This window comes from Scyliorhinus torazame, chromosome 15 (assembly GCF_047496885.1).
Source record: "Scyliorhinus torazame isolate Kashiwa2021f chromosome 15, sScyTor2.1, whole genome shotgun sequence".
Lineage (NCBI taxonomy): Eukaryota > Metazoa > Chordata > Chondrichthyes > Carcharhiniformes > Scyliorhinidae > Scyliorhinus > Scyliorhinus torazame.
In genome coordinates, this window is record NC_092721.1 from 4,207,071 (window position 1) to 4,231,966 (window position 24,896).

The 24,896-nt window shown below is 44.3% G+C and overlaps 2 protein-coding genes across 4 annotated transcripts in view; one reads left to right on the forward strand and one right to left on the reverse strand.

Moving 5' to 3' along the window:
- Positions 1-10,894, forward strand: part of tubgcp3 (tubulin gamma complex component 3) — a 127,823-nt gene extending 116,929 nt beyond the window's left edge. For both annotated transcript variants that reach the window (XM_072475988.1, XM_072475989.1), the window contains 2 exons: positions 3,941-4,057; positions 10,212-10,894. In XM_072475988.1, coding sequence (XP_072332089.1) covers positions 3,941-4,057; positions 10,212-10,373 — 279 coding nt within the window. In that variant the 3' untranslated portion in view covers positions 10,374-10,894. The remainder of the gene's footprint in view (positions 1-3,940; positions 4,058-10,211) is intronic.
- Positions 10,895-11,011: 117 nt separating this feature from the next.
- Positions 11,012-24,896, reverse strand: part of LOC140391480 (uncharacterized) — a 291,717-nt gene continuing 277,832 nt past the window's right edge. For both annotated transcript variants that reach the window (XM_072475986.1, XM_072475985.1), the window contains one exon: positions 11,012-17,532. In XM_072475986.1, the coding sequence (XP_072332087.1) occupies positions 12,072-17,532 (5,461 nt within the window). In that variant the 3' untranslated portion in view covers positions 11,012-12,071. The remainder of the gene's footprint in view (positions 17,533-24,896) is intronic.

Here is a 24,896-nt window from a genome sequence, read left to right on the forward strand (position 1 = left end):
ATGTATGGAATGATCTGCCAGGACTGTACGCAGAGCAGTACTTTTCACTGTACCCCAGTACACGTGACAATATCCAAATCCAGGTGTTTTTTATGTGTTGGTGCAGATTCGATGGGCCAAAGGGTCTCTTCTGTACTGTAGATTCTATGATATTTCCGTATCTAATCTGTGGTCAGATCAACCAATAATACGCTCTCAGGAGGCAAGCTGAAAGGGGCAGCACGGTGGCGCAGTGGGTTAGCACTGCAGTCTCACGGCGCCGAGGTCCCAGGTTCGATCCCGGCTTGGGTCACTGTCCGTGTGGAGTTTGCACATTCTCCCCGTGTTCACGTGGGTTTCGCCCCCACAACACAAAGATGTGCAGGGTAGGTGAATTGGCCGCACTAAATTGTCCCTTAATTGGAAAAAATGAAGTGGGTACTCTAAATTTATTTTTAAAAATGGAAGCACACTGATGTTATTTGCGAGGGGATCCCAACTTGGAACACTGGTTCGTGGGGGTGTATAGTTTTATTTTGTTTTGGTGTGAGGAGACAAGTGAAAGCCAAGTGAGAATAAACAGCCCAGTCAACGGATAACTATTATGAAAGACTATTTATTAAAGTAAAGAAAAGAAAAATCCACACAAACTGGACTACTCTACTCTCTTGCAATTAAGTTGTATAAATTACTTAACACACACCGTATATACAGAACGTAGCCCTTGTTACAAACTGAACTCAATAAGACTTCCCCTGTTCCCCAAACAACATCCAAATTGTATAATCAACTATAATTACCGCAAAATACAGGGGTAATACTCAAATCTGGGAACTGTCTTTTCCTGGTCCAGTGAAGATATTTTAAAACTGCTGTTATGAAGGTTTTTTGCACTGCCTTGGCGCTATGAATTAGAAGCTTGTTTGCTTGATTATAATAATAAAAACAAATTAGCGTGGATGCTGGAATCTGACACCAAAGAGAAAATACTGGAAAATCTCATCAGCTCTGGCAGCATCTGCACTGCGAAGGGTAAATGGGACCTCCTCTTGTGCAAGGATGAGCCTGATACAGTTCAAGGTGGTGCACAGAGTGCATATGACTCGGGCGAGATTGAGTGGGTTCTTTCAGGGGGTAGCAGATGAGGGTGAGAGATGTGGGCGGGAGCCAGCGAATCATGCGCACATGTTTTGGGGTTGTGAAAAATTGGGAGGATTCTGGGCGGGAGTGTTCGCGGTCTTAGCCAGGATAGTGGAGGAAGGAGTGGACCCGGACCCTTTAATGGCGATATTTGGGGTTTCAGAGAAGCCGGAGCTCATGGAGGGGAGGAAGGCCGGTGTCATGGCCTTCGCGCCTCTGATTGCACGGTGACGGATTTTTCTGGAGTGGCGGTCGGCATCGCCACCGGGGTAGCGGCTTGGCTGGGTGACCTGTACGACTTCCTGAGGTTAGAGAAGATAAAGTATGAGTTAAGGGACAGCAGGGGGGTTTGAGAAAAGGTGGGGGATGTTTGTGACCGTGTTTGAGGAGCTGTTCGTCGTGTGGGGAGGGGTGAAAAAGGAGGAAAATCTGTACAAACTGTAGAGTTAATCGTTGGGAAGAATGTTTCCCGGGGTGTTTACTTGCTGTAACCTACTTTGATACAAGTTTGAATAAAATGCGTTTTTTTAATTAAAAAAAGGTCTAGCAGCATCTATAGGGAGAGAAAAGAGCTAACGTTTTGAGTCCCGATGACCCTTTGTCAAAGCTGCTTTGATAGCTTTGTCAGCTTAGGATCAGCTGTCAGCTTTGACAAAGGGTCATCTGGACTTGAAACATTCGCTCTTTTCTCTCTCTACAGATGCTGCCAGACCTGCTGAGATTTTCTAGCATTTTCCCTTTGGTTGCTTGTGTATTAACTTAGCCTTCAGACTTGGTGGCTGGAAACGGGCCTGCCTGCTTTCTGAGACTGCTGGATGGTAACTGCCTCCCTTCCTTCTCGGGGTCTGGTCAATTATACCTTTGTTATTCTTTGATTATCTTTGTGTATTTGGCTGTTTTCCCCCCCATCAACTTCCTTTACTATGTATTAACTTATGTGTATCTCATAGACCTTCCCCAATCGTCTATAATCTGTTTCTCCTCCATAAGCTATTCACACTTGATTATTATCTAAACTGCCGTTCTAAAGTCGTTACTGGAACAGATGCATATTTGAAAGTTTTGGTTCGGAATCCCCGCGAAGCAGGAAGAGGAATATAGACCTAGCAAAGTTGTTGCTGGTTCTGCCATCTGAGTGATAATAAATGCTGCTTGCAAGGCTTAGGTTAAGGTTGTCAACATTTTCCCTTTATTCACAGCAAAAGTTTGAGCCTTGCAATCCCTACATGGGAATGCAAAGATTTTGGGAATGGCTAAGTAAAGAAACAAGTTTGCCTCCTGCAACATGTTGTGCTGTGTGTAAAATCTGGTGTTTCAGCATTTGAGGGTTTTGGGGAGGTGTACCATACTTGGCAGCAAGGATCAGAGGCACTGTGTGTCTGCTGTACCTGTTTCACTCAAGACTGAAGGTGCAATGTTCCTGTCTGTGGCTGCTCTCTGCACCCCAGTGTACTATTTTCTGCTCAGTAATAGAGATTCAACCTCCCATTTCTCCCTGTTGAGACATCATAAGAGAACAGTTTCATCAGAGGGAGAATATTTGGATTAAAGGTCATGTTTCAAATCTCTCTGAATGCAGTCCTGAGTTTGATCCCTTGAGCCAGGAGGTCTTGGGTTTCATCTGTGAGGTATGCTGAGTCTGCTGGTACTCAAATACTTACGTTTATTTTGTTTAAAAAGATAACAGCTTACAGAATTGGGTTGGGGTAATGGTCTGATTTAGGCTCCAGAACGAATATCCACAGCTCTCAAAGGAGAATGTCCAGGCTCTTTCTGAATTCAGTGCCTGGATTTTACAGGAAGGTAGCGGCCCTGCCCAACTGGCAGAAAGTCAGGCAACCCCCTCTGCCAGTTCTGGGAGTGGCAACTCCATTTCACGTGCATCAGACAATTAACTGCCTGGAGTCAAGACTCCTATCTCTTTAAGGGCGAAGACCCCACGGGCAAAAAGTACGTTCGACCAAAAGGCCAGCTTCACTTCGTTCACCCCAGTGCTGCTGAGACCATGTTGTTGCAACCAGTCATGAGCAACAGCCATGGAACCGAACCCAGGTGAATCGGATGAAACATACCGGGACCGAGCAGGCGGAGGAGAGGAGGGGTGTCACTGGGGAGGTCAAGGGGCATGTTTCTGAGGTGGACTGTGCTTCGTGGGCCACCGAATGCCTGGTCAGGAGGACACCACTCTCTCCCTCCTCCTTCTCTTCCCCCCCCCCCCCCCCCCCCCGCCGCCGCCGAATGCAAGCAAGTTGCTAGGGTGGTTAGAGGTTTGCTTACATGGTGGAGGGCCCACTCACCACTGGTAAAATACCAACGACAGAAAGAAGGCAACCAGCTTGCCTTCAATCCAATTTCCTCCCTTACACGTCACCTCCCATCATGCTCCCTGAGGTCCTTAAAGTGCTAGCCAAGGTGTCAGTGAATTTTACACAGCTTGCAGATCATACAATGACCAAGAAAAATACATTATCACTTCAAGGATTGGTGCCGGGAGACGGGGAGATGCTCCAAGGATTGGTGCCGGGGCATTGGAAGATGATTTGAAGGCTGGGGACAGCATAGAGATGCTGAAGTTGCTTTGAAGAGGGAATTTACCTGCTGATTGCAGAGGAACAATTACTGGAATGATTGCCAGTAGCGCTTTGTGTGGGCCAAGGACAGGGAACCGTGCGATTTGGCTTTCTGCAAACTCGCTGCATTCATGCTCACAATAGAATGCTGCTGCCCAAGCTTTCTTTCCAATAGCATTCTGTTACCTGGTAACATCTGTAATGCACAAGACTGATTAGTGATGGCTATGGAATTTGTTTTCTTCTTTTAGGGCGAGTGGGGGACAACATCAGCTGAAGAAGAGGCAGAAAATAAAAGAATGCATGAATTCCAACTGTTAATTCCAAAAATGTGTTCCCAGATACGTGTGTGCTCCCATTTTTACCAGGTATGTCATTTAAGTATGTTACAAAATGTATGGTACAGTGAATAATGCAGCCAAAACATAATGCTAGATTCATGGTATTAACTGATAATCACGAACTGATGTAAGACTGTGCAATCTGAATTAGATGAAGTGAAGAGCAATGGCTTACTCTGTCCTTGTAGGAAACCTGGTAAAATATTTGTCATTTTGAACTCTCCTAACTCTCATAGATTTTGTTAAACCTGCAACGCACCCGCTCCTGTTGCTGGTACACACCTGTTTAGGTAAAATTGTACCCTGTCCTCAGTTCAGAATACCTGGCATCGGATTGGTTCAAATACAGGTTTTTAAAATCAAAGTCATAAAATTTACTTCTTAGGCAAGTTATCCAAATCATGGCTCAGTGCCTTCAAAGGGTCACCACTTGAGTGAGGTCCACCGAATTGATGTCCTGTGGAGTAAGGGTTTCTGCCTATCTTAGTTATTATTCAAATGGTTTATTTCCAGTTAAGCACTGTCTGACTGGCCCACAAATTTCCCTAGTGTACACTTAGCACACATCGCCCCCAGGTTCATTTATTTATTTATTTTTAAATAATTTTTATTAAGATTTTCATAAAATATCAGTAACAAAATGAAAAAGGAACCCAACAGGGTTAAGTTACAAAACACAGTCCAAAAAAAGCAACCCTCCATACCCCCCTCCCCCTGTACATCAATAATAAATTCACACTCCGACTTAAACAAAGCAAACATAGCAAATATATACACCCCCACAGACCCCCCAGTGTAAATAAACAAGAATAAAGTAACCCCCCCCCGAGCTGCTGCTGCCATTGACCAATGTCTACCGTTCTGCCAGGAAGTCTAAGAACGGTTGCCACCGCCTAAAGAACCCTTGTACCGACCCTCTCAAGGCGAATTTCACCCTCTCCAATTTAATGAACCCCGCCATATCGCTGATCCAGGATTCCACGCTTGGGGGCCTTGCATCCTTCCACTGAAGAAGAATCCTCCGCCGGGCTACCAGGGATGCAAAGGCCAGAATACCGGCCTCTTTCGCCTCCTGCACTCCCGGCTCCTCTGCCACCCCAAATATTGCGAGCCCCCAGCCCGGTCTGACCCTGGAACCTACTACCCTCGACACCGTCCTCGCTACACCCCTCCAAAATTCCTCCAGCGCTGGGCATGCCCAGAACATATGGGTGTGATTCGCTGGGCTCCCCAAGCACCTAACACGCCTGTCCTCGCCCCCAAAAAACCGGCTCATCCTTGTCCCGGTCCTGTGTGCCCTGTGAAGCACCTTAAACTATATGAGGCTGAGCCTCGCGCACGATGAGGAAGAGTTCACCCTCCCTAGGGCATCTGCCCACATCCCTTCCTCAATCTCCTCTCCCAACTCCTCCTCCCACTTACCTTTCACCTCCACCACCGAGGCATCCTCCTCCTCCTGCATCATCTGGTAAGTTTCCGAGATCTTCCCCACTCTTTCTCTCCCCCCCCCCCCCCCGAGAGAGCACCCTGTCATGTACTGTGTGTGGCAGCAGCCGCGGGGTTCCATCACCTGCCGCCTGGCAAACACCCTTCCCTGTAAGTACCTGACGGTGTTCCCCGGGGGGAGCCCATACTTCTCCTGCAGCTTACCCAGGCTCGCAAACTTCCCATCCACAAACAGGTCTCCCAACCTTCGTATTCCTGCCCTGTGCCACCCCGAAAACCCTCCATCTGTTCCCCTGGGACGAACCGGTGGTTCCCCCGTATTGGGGTCCACACCGAGGCCCCAACTTCCCTCCTGTGCCGCCTCCACTGCCCCAGATTTTGAGGGCAGCCACCACCACCGGGCTCGTGGTATACCTCCTTGGAGGGAGCGGCAGTGGCGCCGTTGCCAGCGCCCCCAGACTCGTACCCACACAAGACGCCTCCTCCGGCCTCTTCCATGCAGCCCCCTCCATCACCCACTTGCGCACCATCGTCGCATTGGCGGACCAGTAGTACCCACAGAGGTTGGGCAGCGCCAGCCCCCCCTATCTCTACTCCGCTCCAGGAACACCCTTCTCACCCTCGGAGTCCCTCACGCCCACACAAACTCCATTATGCTCCTGTTGACCCGCCTAAAAAAGGCCTTCGGGATAAACAAGGGGAGGTACTGGAACAGGAACAAAAACCTTGGGAGCACCGTCATTTTGACTGACTGCACCCTACCCGCCAAGGACTGCGGCAACGCGTCCCACCTCTTGAACTCCTCCTCCACCAGCCTTGTGAAATTAAGTCTATGCAGGGCCCCCCAGCTCCTGGCCACCTGGACCCCCAAATATCTGAAGCTCCTCTCCGCCCTTTTTAGTGGGAGCTCTCCAATCCCCCTCTCCTGGTCCCCTGGGTGAACCACGAACAGCTCGCTCTTCCCCATGTTGAGCTTGGACCCTGAGAAATCCCCAAATTCCCTGAGGATCCTCATTACCTCCGGCATTCCCCCCCACCGGTTCCGCCACATATACGCAAGTCGTCCTGCCCCCAGGTTTATTAAGCTACACTACACTTCTGTGAGCTTCCACACAATGAATATCATACAAAGCGTGCAGAGCAGCCTATGGCTGCAATTAATTAGACCATAAGACATAGAAGCAGAATTAGGCCACTCGACCCATCGAGTCTGCTCCGCCATTCAATCATGGCTGATATTTTTCTCATCCCCTTTCTCCTGCCTTCTCCCCATAACCCCTGATCCCCTTATTAATCAAGAACCTATCTGTGTCTGTCTTAAAGACACTCAGTGATTTGGCCTCCACAGCCTTCTGCGGCAAAGAGTTCCACAGATTCACCACCCTCTGGCTGAGGAAATTCCTCCTCATCTCTGTTTTATAGGATTGTCTCTTCAGTCTGAGGCTGTGTCCTCTGGTTCTAATTTTTCCTACAAGTGAAACATTCTCTCCACGTCCACTCTATCCAGGCCTCACAGCACCTGTAAGTTTCAATAAGATCCCCCCTCACCCTTCTAAACTCCAACGAGTGCAGGTCCAGAGTCCTCAACCGTTCCTCATACAGCAAACTTTTCATTCCAGGGATCATTCTTGTGAACCTCCTCTGGACCCTTTCCAAGGCCAGCATATCTTTCCTTAGATATGAGGCCCAAAACTGCTCACAATACTCCAAATGGGGTCTGACCAGAGCCTTATACAGCCTCAGAAGTACATCCCTGGTCTTGTATTCTAGCCCTCTTGACATGAATGCTAACATTGCATTTGCCTTCCTAACTGCCGACTGAACCTGCGCGTTAACCTTAAGAGAATTGTGAACAAGGACTCCCAAGTCCCTTTGTTGATTTCCTAAGCATTTCCCCATTTAGAAAATAGTCTATGCCTCCATTCCTCCTTTCAAAGTACATAACCTCACATTTTTCCACATTGTATTTCATCTGACACTTCATTGCCCACTCTAGGCGGGAACTGAAGAGCATAGATTGGGGGCGGATGTTTGAGGGCAAATCAACATCTGACATGTGGGAGGCTTTCAAGTGTCAGTTGATAGGAATACAGGACAGGCATGTTCCTGTGAGGAAGAAAGACAAATACGGCAATTTTCGGGAACCTTGGATGACGAATGATATTGTAGGCCTCGTCAAAAAGAAAAAGGAGGCATTTGTCAGGGCTAAAAGGCTGGGAACAGACGAAGCCTGTGTGGCATATAAGGAAAGTAGGAAGGAACTTAAGCAGGGAGTCAGGAGGGCTAGAAGGGGTCATGAAAAGTCATTGGCAAATAGGGTTAAGGAAAATCCCAAGGCTTTTTACACTTACATAAAAAGCAAGAGGGTAGCCAGGGAAAGGGTTGGCCCACTGAAGGATAGGCAAGGGAATCTATGTGTGGAGCCAGAGGAAATGGGCGAGGTACTAAATGAATACTTTGCATCAGTATTCACCAAAGAGAAGGAATTGGTAGATGTTGAGTCTGGAGAAGGGGGTGTAGATAGCCTGGGTCACATTGTGATCCAAAAAGACGAGGTGTTGGGTGTCTTAAAAAATATTAAGGTAGATAAGTCCCCAGGGCCGGATGGGATCTACCCCAGAATACTGAAGGAGGCTGGAGAGGAAATTGCTGAGGCCTTGACAGAAATCTTTGGATCCTCGCTGTCTTCAGGGGATGTCCCGGAGGACTGGAGAATAGCCAATGTTGTTCCTCTGTTTAAGAAGGGTGGCAGGGATAATCCCGGGAACTACAGGCCGGTGAGCCTTACTTCAGTGGTAGGGAAATTACTGGAGAGAATTCTTCGAGACAGGATCTACTCCCATTTGGAAGCAAATGGACGTATTAGTGAGAGGCAGCACGGTTTTGTGAAGGGGAGGTCGTGTCTCACTAACTTGATAGAGTTTTTCGAGGAGGTCACTAAGATGATTGATGCAGGTAGGGCAGTAGATGTTGTCTATATGGACTTCAGTAAGGCCTTTGACAAGGTCCCTCATGGTAGACTAGTACAAAAGGTGAAGTCACACGGGATCAGGGGTGAACTGGCAAGGTGGATACAGAACTGGCTAGGCCATAGAAGGCAGAGGGTAGCAATGGAGGGATGCTTTTCTAATTGGAGGGCTGTGACCAGTGGTGTTCCACAGGGATCAGTGCTGGGACCTTTGCTCTTTGTAGTATATATAAATGATTTGGAGGAAAATGTAACTGGTCTGATTAGTAAGTTTGCAGACGACACAAAGGTTGGTGGAATTGCGGATAGCGATGAGGACTGTCTGAGGATACAGCAGGTTTTAGATTGTCTGGAGACTTGGGCGGAGAGATGGCAGATGGAGTTTAACCTGGACAAATGTGAGGTAATGCATTTTGGAAGGGCTAATGCAGGTAGGGAATATACAGTGAATGGTAGAACCCTCAAGAGTATTGAAAGTCAAAGAGATCTAGGAGTACAGGTCCACAGATCACTGAAAGGGGCTACACAGGTGGAGAAGGTAGTCAAGAAGGCATACGGCATGCTTGCCTTCATTGGCCGGGGCATTGAGTATAAGAATTGGCAAGTCATGTTGCAGCTGTATAGAACCTTAGTTAGGCCACACTTGGAGTATAGTGTTCAATTCTGGTCGCCACACTACCAGAAGGATGTGGAGGCTTTAGAGAGGGTGCAGAAGAGATTTACCAGAATGTTGCCTGGTATGGAGGGCATAAGCTATGAGGAGCGATTGAATAAACTCGGTTTGTTCTCACTGGAACGAAGGAGGTTGAGGGGCGACCTGATAGAGGTATACAAAATTATGAGGGGCATAGACAGAGTGGATAGTCAGAGGCTTTTCCCCAGGGTAGAGGGGTCAATTACTAGGGGGCATAGGTTTAAGGTGAGAGGGGCAAAGTTTAGAGTAGATGTACGAGGCAAGTTTTTTACGCAGAGGGTAGTGGGTGCCTGGAACTCACTACCGGAGGAGGTAGTGGAGGCAGGGACGATAGGGACATTTAAGGGGCATCTTGACAAATATATGAATAGGATGGGAATAGAAGGATACGGACCCAGGAAATGTAGAAGATTGTAGTTTAGTCGGGCAGTATGGTCGGCACGGGCTTGGAGGGCCGAAGGGCCTGTTCCTGTGCTGTACATTTCTTTGTTCTTTGTTCTTTGTTCTCCTAACCTGTCCAAATCCTTCTGCAGCCCCCTTGCTTCCTCAATACTACCTGTCCCTCTACAGATCTTTGTATCATCTGCAAACTTAGCAACAGTGTCTTCAGCTCCTTCTTCCAGATCATTAATGTATATTGTGAAAAGTTGTGGTCCCAACACTGACCCCTGAGGCACACCACTAGACACCGGCTGCCATCCTGTAAAAGACCCCTTTATCCCCACTCTCTGCCTTCTGCCAGTCAGCCAACCCTCTATCCATGCCAGGATCTTACCCTTAACACCATGGGCTCTTAACTTACTTAATAATCTCCTATGCGGCACCTTGTCAAAGTCCTTCTGGAAATTTAAATAAATCACGTCTACTGGTTCTCCTTTCTCTAACTTCCTTGTCATTTCCTCAAAGAACTCTAACAGATTTCTCAGACATGACCTCCCTTCCCAGAACTCCTTTAGGTTCTATATCATCACCTAATTCAGTGAGGAAATCTAACTTTGAGCAAACATGTCCTGTTTGGAAGTCTCAACACTGGCAGATTTAATGAGTAATTACTATTCCTTTCTTTTCCTTAGGACATTGTTCAGCAATTCCTGGTACTATTGACAAAAAGTTCTGATGAAAGCCTCCGTTTCCTTAACTTCAGGCTAGATTTCAACGAGCATTATAAAGCGAAAGACCCTCGGCTGCGTGCCTCACTGGGCGGCACCAGGGGCAAACGCAGCTCAGCAATGTAATCTGTTGTCCAGAGACATTTCCAGCTATTATTGCTCGGGCTACAGTTGCATTTACCTGCTCGTCCGGCCATCCTGTGAAACCTATGTTGTATTGGTTGCCAGTGATGTATTGCACCACCAGGCGGAGAGGGAATAATTAATCATCTTATAAAATATTAAATTCTTTGGGAGAATTGAACTCCTCGTAACCGTGTAAGTTATTTATAATCCTTGAATGTTTAGTTTCAGAGTTAAACTGAAGTTTGGCATTTGACATTTGTTTTTACCTTCACATGCAGCTTTGTTGAAAGTATTTTACAGTGTGTACAGAAAGGATATTATTCTCAGAACTAAACCCAGTTTCACTTTACAGATGATCAAATGCTTTAAACTGCTAAACACAAACAAAGCTTGTCCAGTGACAAAAGATGTTTTTTAAGGAGAAGCACTTCACACTCTTCATGTAATATACATTGTAGAATGTCATGGTTGGATTCATTTAAAAACTTAACATATGCAATGATTAAAACCTTCAGTTTTTACATTGTGTAGATAGTTTCAGTTTTATTTGATTCTGAGTAAATCTCATGATTTTACAATGCGTTTAAAAGGTGAAATAAATCATTGTAAATTGTTTCTTTTCTATAAAGTTACATTTGTATTGCAGTTCACCGTTGTTTTTGGCATTGCCTATGGGTGAAATCCACTTAATCAACCTCCTGTAGACTCTCTGGACAGATGCCTTTGTATTTGGGATCTCCCTCTTTCCTGCCCTCCTCCTCCTCTTTCTCAAAGCATAAAAACAAAGGAATTCCAAGACTGAAATCTGTTAGTTCCAAAATAAGTTTTCAAACCTTGTGCTTTATCATTGATTAGACTGAATGGTGACTGGGCAGAAAAGATGTTAACAAGTGTTAAGCTTGGAAACATGGGCTGCCTGTTACTTTTTGGGAATTTTAAATATACCTGAAGACCTTGCACATTCTCCCTGGGTTTGCATGGGTTTCATCCCCACAACCCAAAGATGTGCAGGATTGACCACGCTAAATTGCCCTTAATTTGAAAAAAAAGGAATTGGGTACTCTTAAATTTGTATTTTAAAAATATATACCTGAATGCTCTGTTATCTGATTGAAGGACAATTCTGGCAGGACCATTTTGATGGCATTTCATTGTCACCGTTTTTCTTCTCGTGCAGATTCTAAACCACCCAAATTTGGGCAGAATTCACTAGGAAGTTCAATGTCCTGTAATGAGGTCTGCTTTGTAGCTTTATGAAAACCAGAACCTGTTAAAAAGCGCTTTGCCAGGTTAAACTGGTTTTGCAGAAATAAAGCCGAGATTCTGCTTATTTCACTGGCCGAAGACTACAAAAACTGCCAATTCTACCCTCAAAATAGACAGAGGTTCACGAACTATCAGCTGACAAAGGAATTTATATTGTTAAAATTATAAAGTGACATTAACTTTATTTTTAAAACTTCTAATACACATTGCAGCATAACCTTTTTGAACATTTCTAAACCAGTACATGTAAATAAGAATAGAACCGCTGAAAACCCATTTTAATTCCTGAATTACAGAAGTCAACAGAAGTTACTATTGTGATGCACTGGTGGAGATCCAGAGTTAATGTTCTATATTGATGCCTTAGGTGATGTCCCTTGAGATATTGCAGATCAAACTAAGTAAGTTGGTTGCAGTTGAAGTATTGTCATCTCAATCATCATACAATGAAGTAACTGTGTATCCAGATGCAATAGAAGTACTATCATCACTCCTGGGAGATGACTGGATCAGAGAACTTGATGTACTTGATGTACAATTTTTGCTCATGGTATGCAATGAATGGGTGGACAAACTCCAGACACCCGATGAATCATCAGGACTTGTGGATGAAGGAAATATAGAAGAACTTGGTGCAGGCGATGAAAAACCCAAATCCTTGGAATACTTGTGCCAAGATGACGGTACAGTAGATTCACCTTGTTTTATAGAAGCATTGGAACTATATGCTTGGTTGTAAGAATGGTGCATGCCTTCAACTTCTTTAGCAACTTGGGAAAACTTAGAAGAATGCATTTGCCTTTGTGCACTTTTATCAGTATGAGTGTACATTGATCGGCTGAAAGGATTTTGTTCATCGTCACCAACATAAGTAGGTAGTTTGGGGGAAGATCTGGAGACACTCGGTACCTTATTGCTGACTGATGAATGGACAGGAAAACTGGGTGCAGTTGTTACACTATAAAAAGCGTGGGGTGATTGTGAATGCTTGGAAGGTCTCAATGCACCTAATACATCTGATCTGTCGTCAACATGAGTGGATGGACATGAAACAACTTGTGGATAATTGCCACTAGATCTTGACTGGGTGTGAATGTAGGAACAAGAAACTGGATTGGACTGGGTGGGTGAATAGGAGCCACCTTGTAGATTATTAACTGGACTGCACTGGGATTGGTTGGATGAATAGGAACTATGCAGACTATTGCTAACAGAACTGGACCAGGACTGGGTGGGTGAATTGGCGCCATCTAGCAGATTAACTGGACTGGACTGGGATTGGGTGGATGAATATGAACAATTATGCAGATTATGATTAACAGAACTGGACTTGGAACGAGTGGATGAATAGGAATCACTGTGTAGGTTTTTACTAGAAGACTTGGAATGGATGGATGAACAGGAACCACCATGTAGGTGATTGCTACCTGGATGGGATGTGGAATTGATGGATGAACAGGAACCACCATGTAGGTGATTGCTAACTGGATGGAACTTGGAATGAGTGGATGTATAAGAAACACTTTGTGGTTTATTACTAACAGGAGTTCTTTGGGAGTGGGTGAATGAACCATCACCTCTTGTATTTTCAGTGTGCGTGTACAGTAATTGAGGGGAAGGAGGAGAAAGACATTTCAAATTATCACCTATATCGGTGGATAGTGACTGTGGATAATATGATGCGTCTTGTGAATTGCTATTAATGTAAGCTGGCCATGCTTGGGCAGATGAACCAAATACAATTTGATCATTACTCTGAGGAGACGGTGATTTGGAGTGAGATCTTGTTGTATCTGATGTATTTTCATGGAGAACCTGAGGGGGGCGTGCATGGACGTAAGGCCTGAAAACTTGTTGAGTAGTGGATGAATGAGGTAAACTGTGTACATTTCTACTAAAATTGACCTGAGAATAAGCAGCTTGTGTGTTATCTGCCATGTGAGCAGGTGATTGGGTGGCTGAAATTAATGGAACTTGATGACCATGACAGGTATATGTGGACAGTGACTTGGGGCGAGACTTGTCTGAACACAGTATGTTATCTGTAATGAGGATGGATGGTGAATGGTTGAGAGAAGGAAAGGTTGTTTGCTCACGCTGTTCCGTTTCAGAATCTGAAGAGACAGAAGTGGATGAAAGTCTTGAAGAACGATGAACAAAACCAGGTGGTGAATTGACAGAAAGCTTGACTTCATGCAATTTATTTAGTCTGTTATCAATGTTATGGGGAAATAATTGAGTTAAGGAATGAGTGGCAGAATTTGTATTATGGTGAGCTGACAGTGATGATGGAGAACCAACATGCCTCACATCGTTATCACGGGTACAAATTTGAGTCAAAGAAGTAGCTACATCTTGTATACTTTCAGCAATATGAGAAGATTGCACTTGGCTTGATGAGTCAGATGCACTTTGTCTGCTCTGTTCAACAGAAGTGTACATTGGATGGATGGGGGATATATCATCATTCTGACCAAGAATCAATGGTGATGTGGCAGAAGAATATGTACATTGTGTATTATGTGCCACAGGTGTACACAATGTTGATCTATAAGTTATAGGTTTATCATGATTGGTGCACAGTAATTTGGGGGAAGAGCTGAATTTACCGAGTGCATTACCTTTGACATAAGTGGATAACAAATGGTTCGAAGAACTGGAAATGGTTTGTTCACCGTCATGGGCAGAATGAGTTGGAACTGAAGAGCTGAATGGTTTGAATGTTTGTGATACATGTCTATTTTCACCAACACTAGTAGATGGTGATTGAGACAGAGCCTGAGAAACACCTTGTACACTGTCATCTACATGGATAGACGATGATTGGATGGGTAAGTTATATGCAGCTTGTGTAATATAATTGGATTGTGGATTTTTGGAAAGTTTGGATATGGTTTCTGCACTATCATTGATGTGAGGCAGGGGCGAATAATTGGGAGAATTGGCCCCACTAAGTTGATAATCAACATTAGAAGCTAATGAATAAACAACAGAATTGGATGCATTTTTTTTATTACTATCAGCCCGAGAAGTTGGTGAATAGATTGAAAGTCCAGTTCCACCTCCTTTGATAGCAGCAACATGGGGAGATGGTGATTGGGTGGAAGGATCTAACCGCCTTTGCGTCTCACCAACAGCTTGCAAATGTGACGGCTGGATAAAAGAACGAGAGTTGTCTACCAGATTATTTTCAACGTGAGTGGACGGTGTTTGCACAAGTAGGTTGGATGTACCTTGTAAAACACCACCGGCCAAGATGGATGGTGAATGATTGGACAAATTAGATATATGTCTTTTGTCATTATTGACCGGGATAAATAGTGAATTGTTGGCAGGGTGGGAAGCAGTATTTACCCATTCAACAACATGATCAGATGAAAGAGTGGAAGCATTCTGTACATTACTGTCGGAATTTGAAGAGATTGAAAGTCTTGATACAGGTAGGGCTTTGTGCGTGTTATCAATATCCGTTGATGGTGACTGAAGGGAAGAGTTAAACATGTGTTGGACATTGTTACTTTGAGTGGGAGATTGAAGTTCATTGCTGACTAACAATTTTGGTGACAATTGGAAGAAAACACTGTGATGTTTGTCACCAACGTGATTGGGCAATGATCCATGTGATGTACTTTTTTCATTGTCACCAATGTGCATGGGTAGTGATTGGTTGGAAGAATATGGTACACCTTGTGCACGATTGCCAATCGGAATCGACACTGATCTAGTGATGGAATTGGATACATCTCGTACATTATCTTGAAAACAGGTAGGCTTTGACTGTATGGGAGAATAAGATGCAAGTGTACCATCATCGACACAAGGACACAGTGATTGCAAAGGAGGATAAGATGCACTTGCTTTATTGGCATGAGGGGACAGTGAATGGGTGGGAAAATAAGGTACACTCTCTGTGCATCTGTGTTGGGTACTCGATGATTTAACGGATGAATTATTAATGCCTGTGGACAGTAAATGGATTGGTGACCTACCATTCATTCTGTCAGCTACACAAGGACATGATGAATAGATGGAGAAATCTGTTGCATGTCTTCTACTAACATCAACATGGGTAGCTGGTGGAAGAATGGGGGGACTGGACATGCTTTCAAGTGTAACTTGTCTCTCACCATCAAAACCACAGGGAACTGATCCAGAAGAATTACATGCACCTTGTGCATTATGTTTAATAGGAGTGGTAGAATTAGAAGTCTTTTGCACATGATCAACATGGGTGTGTAACGGTTGGATGGAAAACTTGGACGCATGCTGTTTATTATCAGAAACTGGGCTATGTAGTGAATGCTTGCCATTATCCTGTGTCAGTGCTTCACTAAAACAGTAAGGATATGTAAAGTGTGAATTTGGTCTTGATCCAAGAGAATTGTGGTGTGACTTTTGTGGGCTAATGGATCTCGATCTTCTAGTCCCTGTCTGTCTTTCTGCGCTCTGGTTAACTGATGGTTCATTGTAAGAATTAGCTCTTTTGTGATGGCCATGGATAACTCGGGTTATAGGTATTGTTACTGACTTCCGAATTTGAGCATTTTTCTTTATAGAAGAGGTGTCACCTTGTAATTTGTATCCTTTAAGATTCATATGTGGCACTTGGGCAGGAGAATAATGCAGTGCTTGTTTATTATGAGCTGAAATACCTAGTGGTTTGAGTATAGATGATGTCAATATAGTGGGCTTATTGCTGCTCAGTTTGGATGATTCACTGTAACAGTAAGGGTATTCGATTGATTCTGAGAGACTAGGTTCAGGTGAAAATGGACATAATTTTTGTTGGCCAACAGATTTAGTTTTTCTGTCTCTTGTGTGTCTATCAGTTCTGTCTTTAACTGACCCTGATCTAATGGAACCTTCTCTTTTATCAGTAGGATGGAAGACTCTGGTTGTAGGTATTTTTATCAGCAGTTTACAGTCACCCACATTGTGTGAGTGATTGCCCTCATCTTGTGCTGCATACACATCTCCACAGATATCCTGTGACCAAAGAGAAATCCCAGCTGTGCCTTGAGTTTTGTCAGTAGCTTGGAAGGATGATGGTTGAACGAATTGTCCAGATGTGTGTGATACATCATCATCATTGTGAGGCGAAAGTGTTTTGATAGATCGAGCCACACCTGTCCCATTATGATTATGGGGAAACTCTGATTGGGTGAAATAATTAAATATATTTGGTTCATTGCCAAGTTGCGTGGATGAGAATTGATTGGGAGAACTGGAAGTACCTTGTATACTATCAGGATGGGAGTGCATTGTTTGAATTGGTGAAGTGGTGATTCCATTGACAACAATATCTGCACGTGGCAGTGGTGATGAGACACAACTGGATCCATGTAAACCATCAGCCTGATTAAAGGTCAGTTCAGTTGAGTTGTCTTCGCTGGTTGGTAACTGGCTAAGGTGTGAATGAGAGTTGATGCTGATCATTATGGGCGAGGATGTTTCTGTTGTAACTCGTTCATTTTTTGATCTTTGGCCAGAATATCCACATGGATACAAGCTTTCAAGTTGGCCGATGTAATCCTTCACATTATTTGCTTTTGACGGTGGAAGTCTTGTGATATCAGGATATTTTGGAGAATCTGTCAGGTATGATGAAAAGTAGTGTTTGGGCACAGATTGTTTTGGAGGATCTGACTGATTCCAAAATGATTGTTCTGGGAGCGGTGGTGCAATAGGCAAGTACCCATATGGGTTGCTTCTGTCTTTACTGCTATCAGTACAAACTGACTCTCTGCTTCTGTAATGTTTGGCTCTCTTGTGTGTTTTGCGCTGTGGACATTTCAAAAAAGTCACTTTGTGATTCCTTTTCATTTTTTTATGTCCATCAGTTGCACCTTTCCTGTATTCAGCTGTAGCGTGCTGAAATCCCCAACCACGTTGCCTAGAATTTGAGATAAAAACACCTTCATGTTGACATTTATACAAATATTGAAAGATTGGGCAACATTCATGTGGAAAAACGCTTATTGAATAGATGCATTTTACTGGACCTATTTTGAGCGGATATGACTTAAAACTCGTGTTTCTTTCAATTCCAAAGTTTACTATTGACACAAATGCCGAGATATGCTGAAAGACTAAAATATCTAATTACTTCCACTTGACATGTTCTATCGTAAACCAGTTGATAGTGTACTCGTTTCTGTGTATTAATAATAATAATAACCGTTTATTGCCACAAGAATGAAGTTACTGAAAAGCCCCTCTCTAGATGTTGTAAAAGTGTCCAATTTTAATTTTCAAAAATGTTATTTTTCCAATTAAGGGGCAATTTAGCGTGGCCAATCCATCTACCCTGCACATCTTTGGGTTGTGGGGGGTGAGACCCACGCAGACACGGGGAGAATGTGCCAACTCCACACGGACAGTGACCCGGGGCCGGAATCGAACCTGGGAGCTCGGAGCTGTGAGGCATTAGTGCTAACCCAATGTGCCACCGTGCTGTCCTTTAGATTGTGCATTCTTAATTCAAAATCACGAATGATGAAGAATAATATGTGAATATGAGACTTTCTGAAAATGTCGAGTTAAACAACAAATGAGAACCAGTGATCAATCTTTTTTGGTACTTCACCTTAACACCTGATGAGAAATGAATTTTGGAAAGATTATTAATCCAGTTGTCGAATGCACAATATTTGTGGAAAAATCACGACTTGCATAAGCTATAATGGATAAACGAGCAGATTTTTATATTTGATCAGCTCCAATTATTCAATTATTTCCTCTAATTTCACACATTGATGGCACAGAAGGAGGGCATTCCGCGATCGGCTATACCTTTAATCCCTTTTGAACACTGGGAAAGGATTGAGGGTATTTTGTGTTTATGGTCTATGATCCTATGTTGGCTGTAAGTCCCTCCATACTCCATTTAAATTGCACGACTTTGCGTCCATTCCCTCATCAATTCCCCCGAAATGTATCACCTTGCATTTCTCCACATTAAATCTCGACATTATTACAGCAGCACAGGAGGACATCGTTCTGCTGAATGTGTGCTGACTCACTGCAAGAGTTTAGCTAATCCCACTTGAAAGAGAGCCTTTTCAGACATTGCATTCCCGATCTCAACTATTTGCGGTATAAAAATATTTTCCTTGTGATGCTCTTGGTTCTTTTGCCAATCACTTTCAATCTCAGTCCTCTGGTTCTGGACCTTTCAGCAAATAGGAACAGGTTCTCTCTGGCTGGATGGTCACAATTTTGAAAATCTTCATCCAATCTCCTTTTCACTTTGTCTTTAAGATGAACAACTTCAGCTTCACCAGTCTATCCACGCAACTGAAGTGCCGCATCCCTGCAACCATTCTGACTCTAACCACAAGACTACAGTACGAAGTCTTACAACACCAGGTTAAAGTCCAACAGGTTTGTTTCGATGTCACTAGCTTTCGGAGCGCTGCTCCTTCCTCACCTGAGGAAGCTAGTGACATCGAAACAAACCTGTTGGACTTTAACCTGGTGTTGTAAGACTTCGTACTGTGCTCACCCCAGTCCAACGCCGGCATCTCCACATCACAAGACTACAGCAGAGAGTTTGAATTCCGTGAACAAAATCGTTGACACCTGAAAATTGATTGATTTATTGTCACATGTACCGAAGTACAGTGAAAAATATTTTTCTGCGGCCAAGGGAACGTACACAGTAGACAAAAAGAATATTCGACGAAGTATATCGACAAATAGTGATTGGTTGCTGTGCGGAACAAGGGCCTACGTAACCATGGTCACTAGAATCCAATCGTTCTAAATTATGGTTGTTTCTGTGGAAAAGGTAATTGTGGCTCCCGTGAGGTGATCAATGCTGTCAATTATAGAACAATGAAAGCTGGGAGCCCCAGGAAATCTCATTTTGGTGACAGGTTACTTGAGGCTCCAGCGTGGGGAGAGGGGATTGGATAGTAATTCCCTCTGAAAAGAGGGGGTGCCAGGGCATCGTTAACTGAACATCTTCTGGTGCCAGCGAGGGAACGAGAGCCACTGAAAGGAATCTGATAGCGAAACGTGACCGGATTAGTTATTAATATTAATGTGTTCCTGACTCCTACAACATTTAGGAAATAACAACACAGACAAAAATCCAACAATGGTGGCCCAAGAAACTCAGAAGGACAGTTCCCACCTGAAATGTAAATAAAACTAAAGCAAAGATACCAAGGTGACGGGTATTAGTAGATTGATTGCCTAGGCATCTATAACAATTCAGGCAGTGCAATGATGGAAATATCTTTAAAACCTCCAATGCAGCAGGCAAGGCTCTATCCAGAATTCCTCCGGGCTCTCTGCACTTCCAAAGTTGCAAAATGTTAACTTTACTCGTTGATTTATCTATAGAGGGAGAGGGCTGGAGTGAAACTTGGTCCAAACTTTAGGATCTGGTCGATCTCTCCAGGTTCTGTCCACGGTGAGATAAAGACTGCAATCCATCTCGCTTGTAGGAGACCACCTCCTTTGGTGTTGCACAGTTCCATGACTGTCATCTCGCAATTCATTCTTCAACAGGAACGGAACAGTCTAATCATTTAAATAGTGAAAGATATTTTACTGGGAATAAATAAATGCAGAATCAAAAATGACCATTTACTGTCATTGTCACTTAATCCGTCACTTTTAAATGGGGGAAATAACACGAACCATTTGTAACTTGTTGGCTGCTCCGTTGCTGGAGGCTGGCGCCACATTGAAGAGGTTCCAAGTCACTCACCGCGCAGAGCTCACTTGAAGAGGGCATCAGTACAAAAGGAAGTTAGCAATATGTCACATTGCATTGTCAGTGTGGCAGTCACATTTATTACACGATAACTGCTATCTACAATGTATCACAAATAGAAAAAGATTGTGTTTGCTGAGTTGTAGCAGCAGCTTGCCTGGTACCTGATTGATGCAGAACTTTTCTCAAATAACAACAGGGCCGATTGACGGCTTTCATTCATGAAACGTTTTTTCAAACCACCGTCATAAACAATATGGTTTCAATAAAACATGTGACACGTGGGAAATCTGCGTTCGAGAAATGCCCAGTATGAGAGCTGGGGGTGACCACACTTCATTCTGGTAAGGCCATAATTTAGGTAAATCCAAACTGATAAAGCTGCACAACAGAATGCCACGTAGCAAAAACAACCCCATCACTCCGGACAGAATGGAGCAACATGTTAAAACCGTTTGTACGTTAACTGGAAGTCAGTAGTTAGTGATATGTAGTAAATGTGCATACAAGCTAGTATTATGGAAGCATTTGAGTCCCTGATATACAAACATACGAATTCTGAGCAGGTGTATGCCATTCGGCCCTCTCCAACCTACTCCATTTGAGAAGATCATGGCTGATGTGAATTGTGGTCTCAACTGGACTTTACTCGCTACCCCGTACCAGCTGACTCCCTTGTCAAGAATGTAACCCGTTCAGTCATAAAATTATCCCATGGCGTACCTTTCACTGTACTCTGGGGAAGAGAATTCTGCAAACTAACCCTTTGAGAGAAAATAAATCTAATCTCTGCCTTAAATGGGAGACCCTTTATTTTTTAAATCAGTTCCCGAGTTTAGACCCTCCCACAAGGGGAAACATCCTCTCCGCATTTATCCTGTCAAATCCACTTAGAACCTTATATGATTCAACAATATCACCTCAATCTACTAAACTCCAATGGATACAGGCCCAACCTTTCCTCATCAGGTAACACTCTTACCCCCCCCCCCCCCCCCCCCCCAAATCCCAGCAATCAGTGGGGTAAACCTTCTTGGAAAAGCTGAAACTGTTCTCCCTGAAGCAAAGGCGATTGAGGAGAGATTTGAAGTGTACAATATTATGACAGGTTTGGATAAGGTAGATTAGGAAAAAATTATTCCCATTGACTGTACAAAGGTTTGGGGCAAGATATGCAGGTGGAATGTGACGAAGAACATTTATGAAGACCGTAATAGTGATCTGGAATATATTGCCCACAAGGTTGGTGGAAACAGAGACAGTCAACAGTTTCAAAATGAAATTTGATGTGGAATTGAAGGAAATAAATTTGCAGGGCTACGGGGATAGAATGGGATTAACTGAATTGCCCCTCGGAGAGCCAGCATTAACTCTTTTTTAAATTATTTTACGGGATGTGGACGTCACTGGTTAGGCCAGCATTTATTGCCCATCCCTAGTTGCCCTTCAGAAGGTGGTGGTGAGTTGCCTTTTTGAACTGCTGCAGCTCTTGAGGTGTAGGTACACCCACTGTGCCTTTAGGGAGGGAATTCCAGGATGTTGCCCCAGCGACAGTGAGGGAACGACAATATATTTCCAAATCAGGATAGTGAGTGACTTGGAGGGGGAACCTCCAGGTGGTGGGGTTCCCAGGTATCTGCTGCTCTTGTCCTTCTAGATGGTAGTGGTCATGGGTTTGGAAGGTGCTGTCAAAGGAACCTTGATGAGTTATTACGTGCATCTTGTAGATGGTACACACGGCTGCCGCTGTTCATTGGTGGTGGAGAGTTTGAATGTTTGTGGAAGGGGGAGCAATCAAGCGGACTGCTTTGTCCTGGATGGTGTCGAGCTTCTTGAGTGTTGGAGCTGCACTCATCCAGGCAAGAGGAGAGTATTCCATTACACTCCTGACCTGTGCCTTGTAGGTGGTGGACAGGCTTTGATGGGGTCAGGAGGTGAGTTACTCGCAGTAGGATTCCCAGCCTTGGACCTGCCCTGGTAGCCACAGTATTAATGTGGCTAGCCCAGTTCAGTTTCTGATCAATGGTAACCCCCAGGATGTTTATTGTGGGGATTCAACGATGGTAATGCCATTGAATATCAAGGGGTGATGGTTAGATCCTCTCTTGTAGGAGATGGTCACTTCCTGGCACTTGTGTGGCACAAATGTAATTTGCCACTTGTTAGCCTAAGCCTGGATATTGTCCAGGTCTTGCTGCAATTGGGCATTCAGGGGGCAGTGGTGTGGTGGACTAATAATCCAGACACCTGGAGTCATGCTTTGGAGACATGGTTCGAATCTCGCCAGGGCAGATGATGAAATTTGAATCCAATAAAAATCTGGAATTAAAAGTCTAAAGGGTGACCATGAAACCATTGTCAATTGTCGTAAAAACCCATCTGGTTCTCTAATGTCCTTTAGAGAAGGAAATCTTGTTGTCTTTACCTAGACATATGGACAATAAGGGAATAGTGTAGATGGGCTTTAGAGTGGTTTCACAGGTCGGACCAACATCGAGGGCCGAAGGGCCTGTACTGCGCTGTAATGTTCTATGTTCTATGGACTGGCCTAAAAAGAACAATACAGCGCAGGAACAGGCCCTTCGGCCCTCCAAGCCTGTACCAGTCATGATACCAACCTTGGCCAAAACCCTCAGCACTTCCTTGTGCCGTATCCCTCTATACCCATCCTATCCATGTATTTGTCGCGATGCCTTTTGAACACCATTAATGTATCTGCTCCACAACCTCCCCTGGCTGCGCGTTCCAGGCACTCACCACCCTCTGTGTAAAATAACCTGCCTCACACATCTCCTCTAAACTTGACCCCACGGACCTTAAACCTACGCCCCCGAGTGACTGACCCCTCCACCCTGGGAAAGAGTCCCTGCCCATCCATTCTATCCATGCCTTTCATAATCTTGTAGATCTCTATCAGGTCACCCCTCAACCTCTGTCGTTCTAATGAAAACAGTCCGAGTCTATCCACATAGCTAACACCCTCCAGACCAGGCAACATCGTGGTAAACCTCCTCTGCACCCTCTCCAAAGCCGCCATGCACTTCTGGTAGTGTGAGAACCAGAATTGTGCGCAATATTCCAAGTGCGGCCGTATCAAGGCTTTATACAACTGTAGCATGACTTGCAAGTTTTTATACTCTATGCCCCGTCCAATGAAGGCAAACATTCCGAATGCTTTCTTGACTACCTTGTCCAATGCGTCCAGATCTCTCTGACCTTCTCTATTCCTAAGGGTTTTGCCATTTCCCCTCTATGTTAGACCTGTAGATTTCCCCTCTATGTTAGACCTACCAAAATGCATTACCTCACATTTGTCTGGATTAAACTCCATTTGCCATTTCTCTACCCAAGTCTCCAACCTATCTGTGTCCTGCTATATCCTCTGACAATCCTCAACACTATCTGCCACTCCACCAACCTTTGTGTCCACCACAAACTTACTAATCAGACCGGCTACATTTTCTTCCAAATCATTTATGTATACTACAAACAACAGAGGCCCCAGCACTGATCCCTGTGGAACACCACGAGTCACAACTTTCCATTCAGAAAGGCAGCCTTCTACTGCTACCCTTTGCCTTCTGTGACCGAGCCAGTTCTGAATCCATCTTACCACCTCACCTCTGATCCCGTGTGACTTCACATTTTGTACCAATCTGCCATGAGGCACCTTGTCAAAGGCTTTACTGAAGTTCATGTAAACAACATCCACTGCCCTCTCCCCATTAATCCTCTGTCACCTCAAAAAACTTGATCAAATTAGTGAGGCATGACCTCCCCTTCACAAAACCATGCTGTCTATCGCTAATTGAGTCCATTTGTTTCCAAATTAGTATAAATCCTGTCCCTGAGAATTCTCTCCAATAATTTACCGACTATCGATGTGAGGCTCACCAGCCTATAGTTCCCTGGATTATCCCTGCTACCTTTCTTAAACTATTCTCCAGTCCTCTGGGACTTCACGTGCAGCCAATGAGGATACAAAGATGTCAGTCAAGGCCCCAGCAATTTCCCCCTTGCTTCCCTCAGTATTCTGGGGTAAATCCTGATGTGTTAAGTAAGTTGGTTCAACGTTGACTGCAACTGGATGCAGTGAAACTAGAAACAGGCTTCTGACACAGGAGATGGTCCAACACTGTTTTATTGAACTTCCTGATTGCTGTACATAGTCTGCTGTGAGTTGACACTCCATCAATCTAACTGATAACCTCCTACTGGCCTGACCAGACTAACTCTCTACCTCATGGTGATAGTGCTCACTGGCTTGTGCACTCTGACTATCTCAGTAGCTGTGTCCTGTAGAGAGAGGGAGAGTCTTAATGCCCTGTGTGCTTTATAGTGGTGGTGTCCTGTCTGGTGATTGGTTGTTGTGTGTCGTGTGTGTTCATTGGTTATCCTGTGTGTCAATCACTGCCTGTCTGCATCTCATTATATACATGAGTGGATATTATGACAAATCCCATCCGGCCCAGGAGACTTATCTACCTTAATATATTTTAAAAGACACAATACCTCCTCCTTTTTGATGTTAA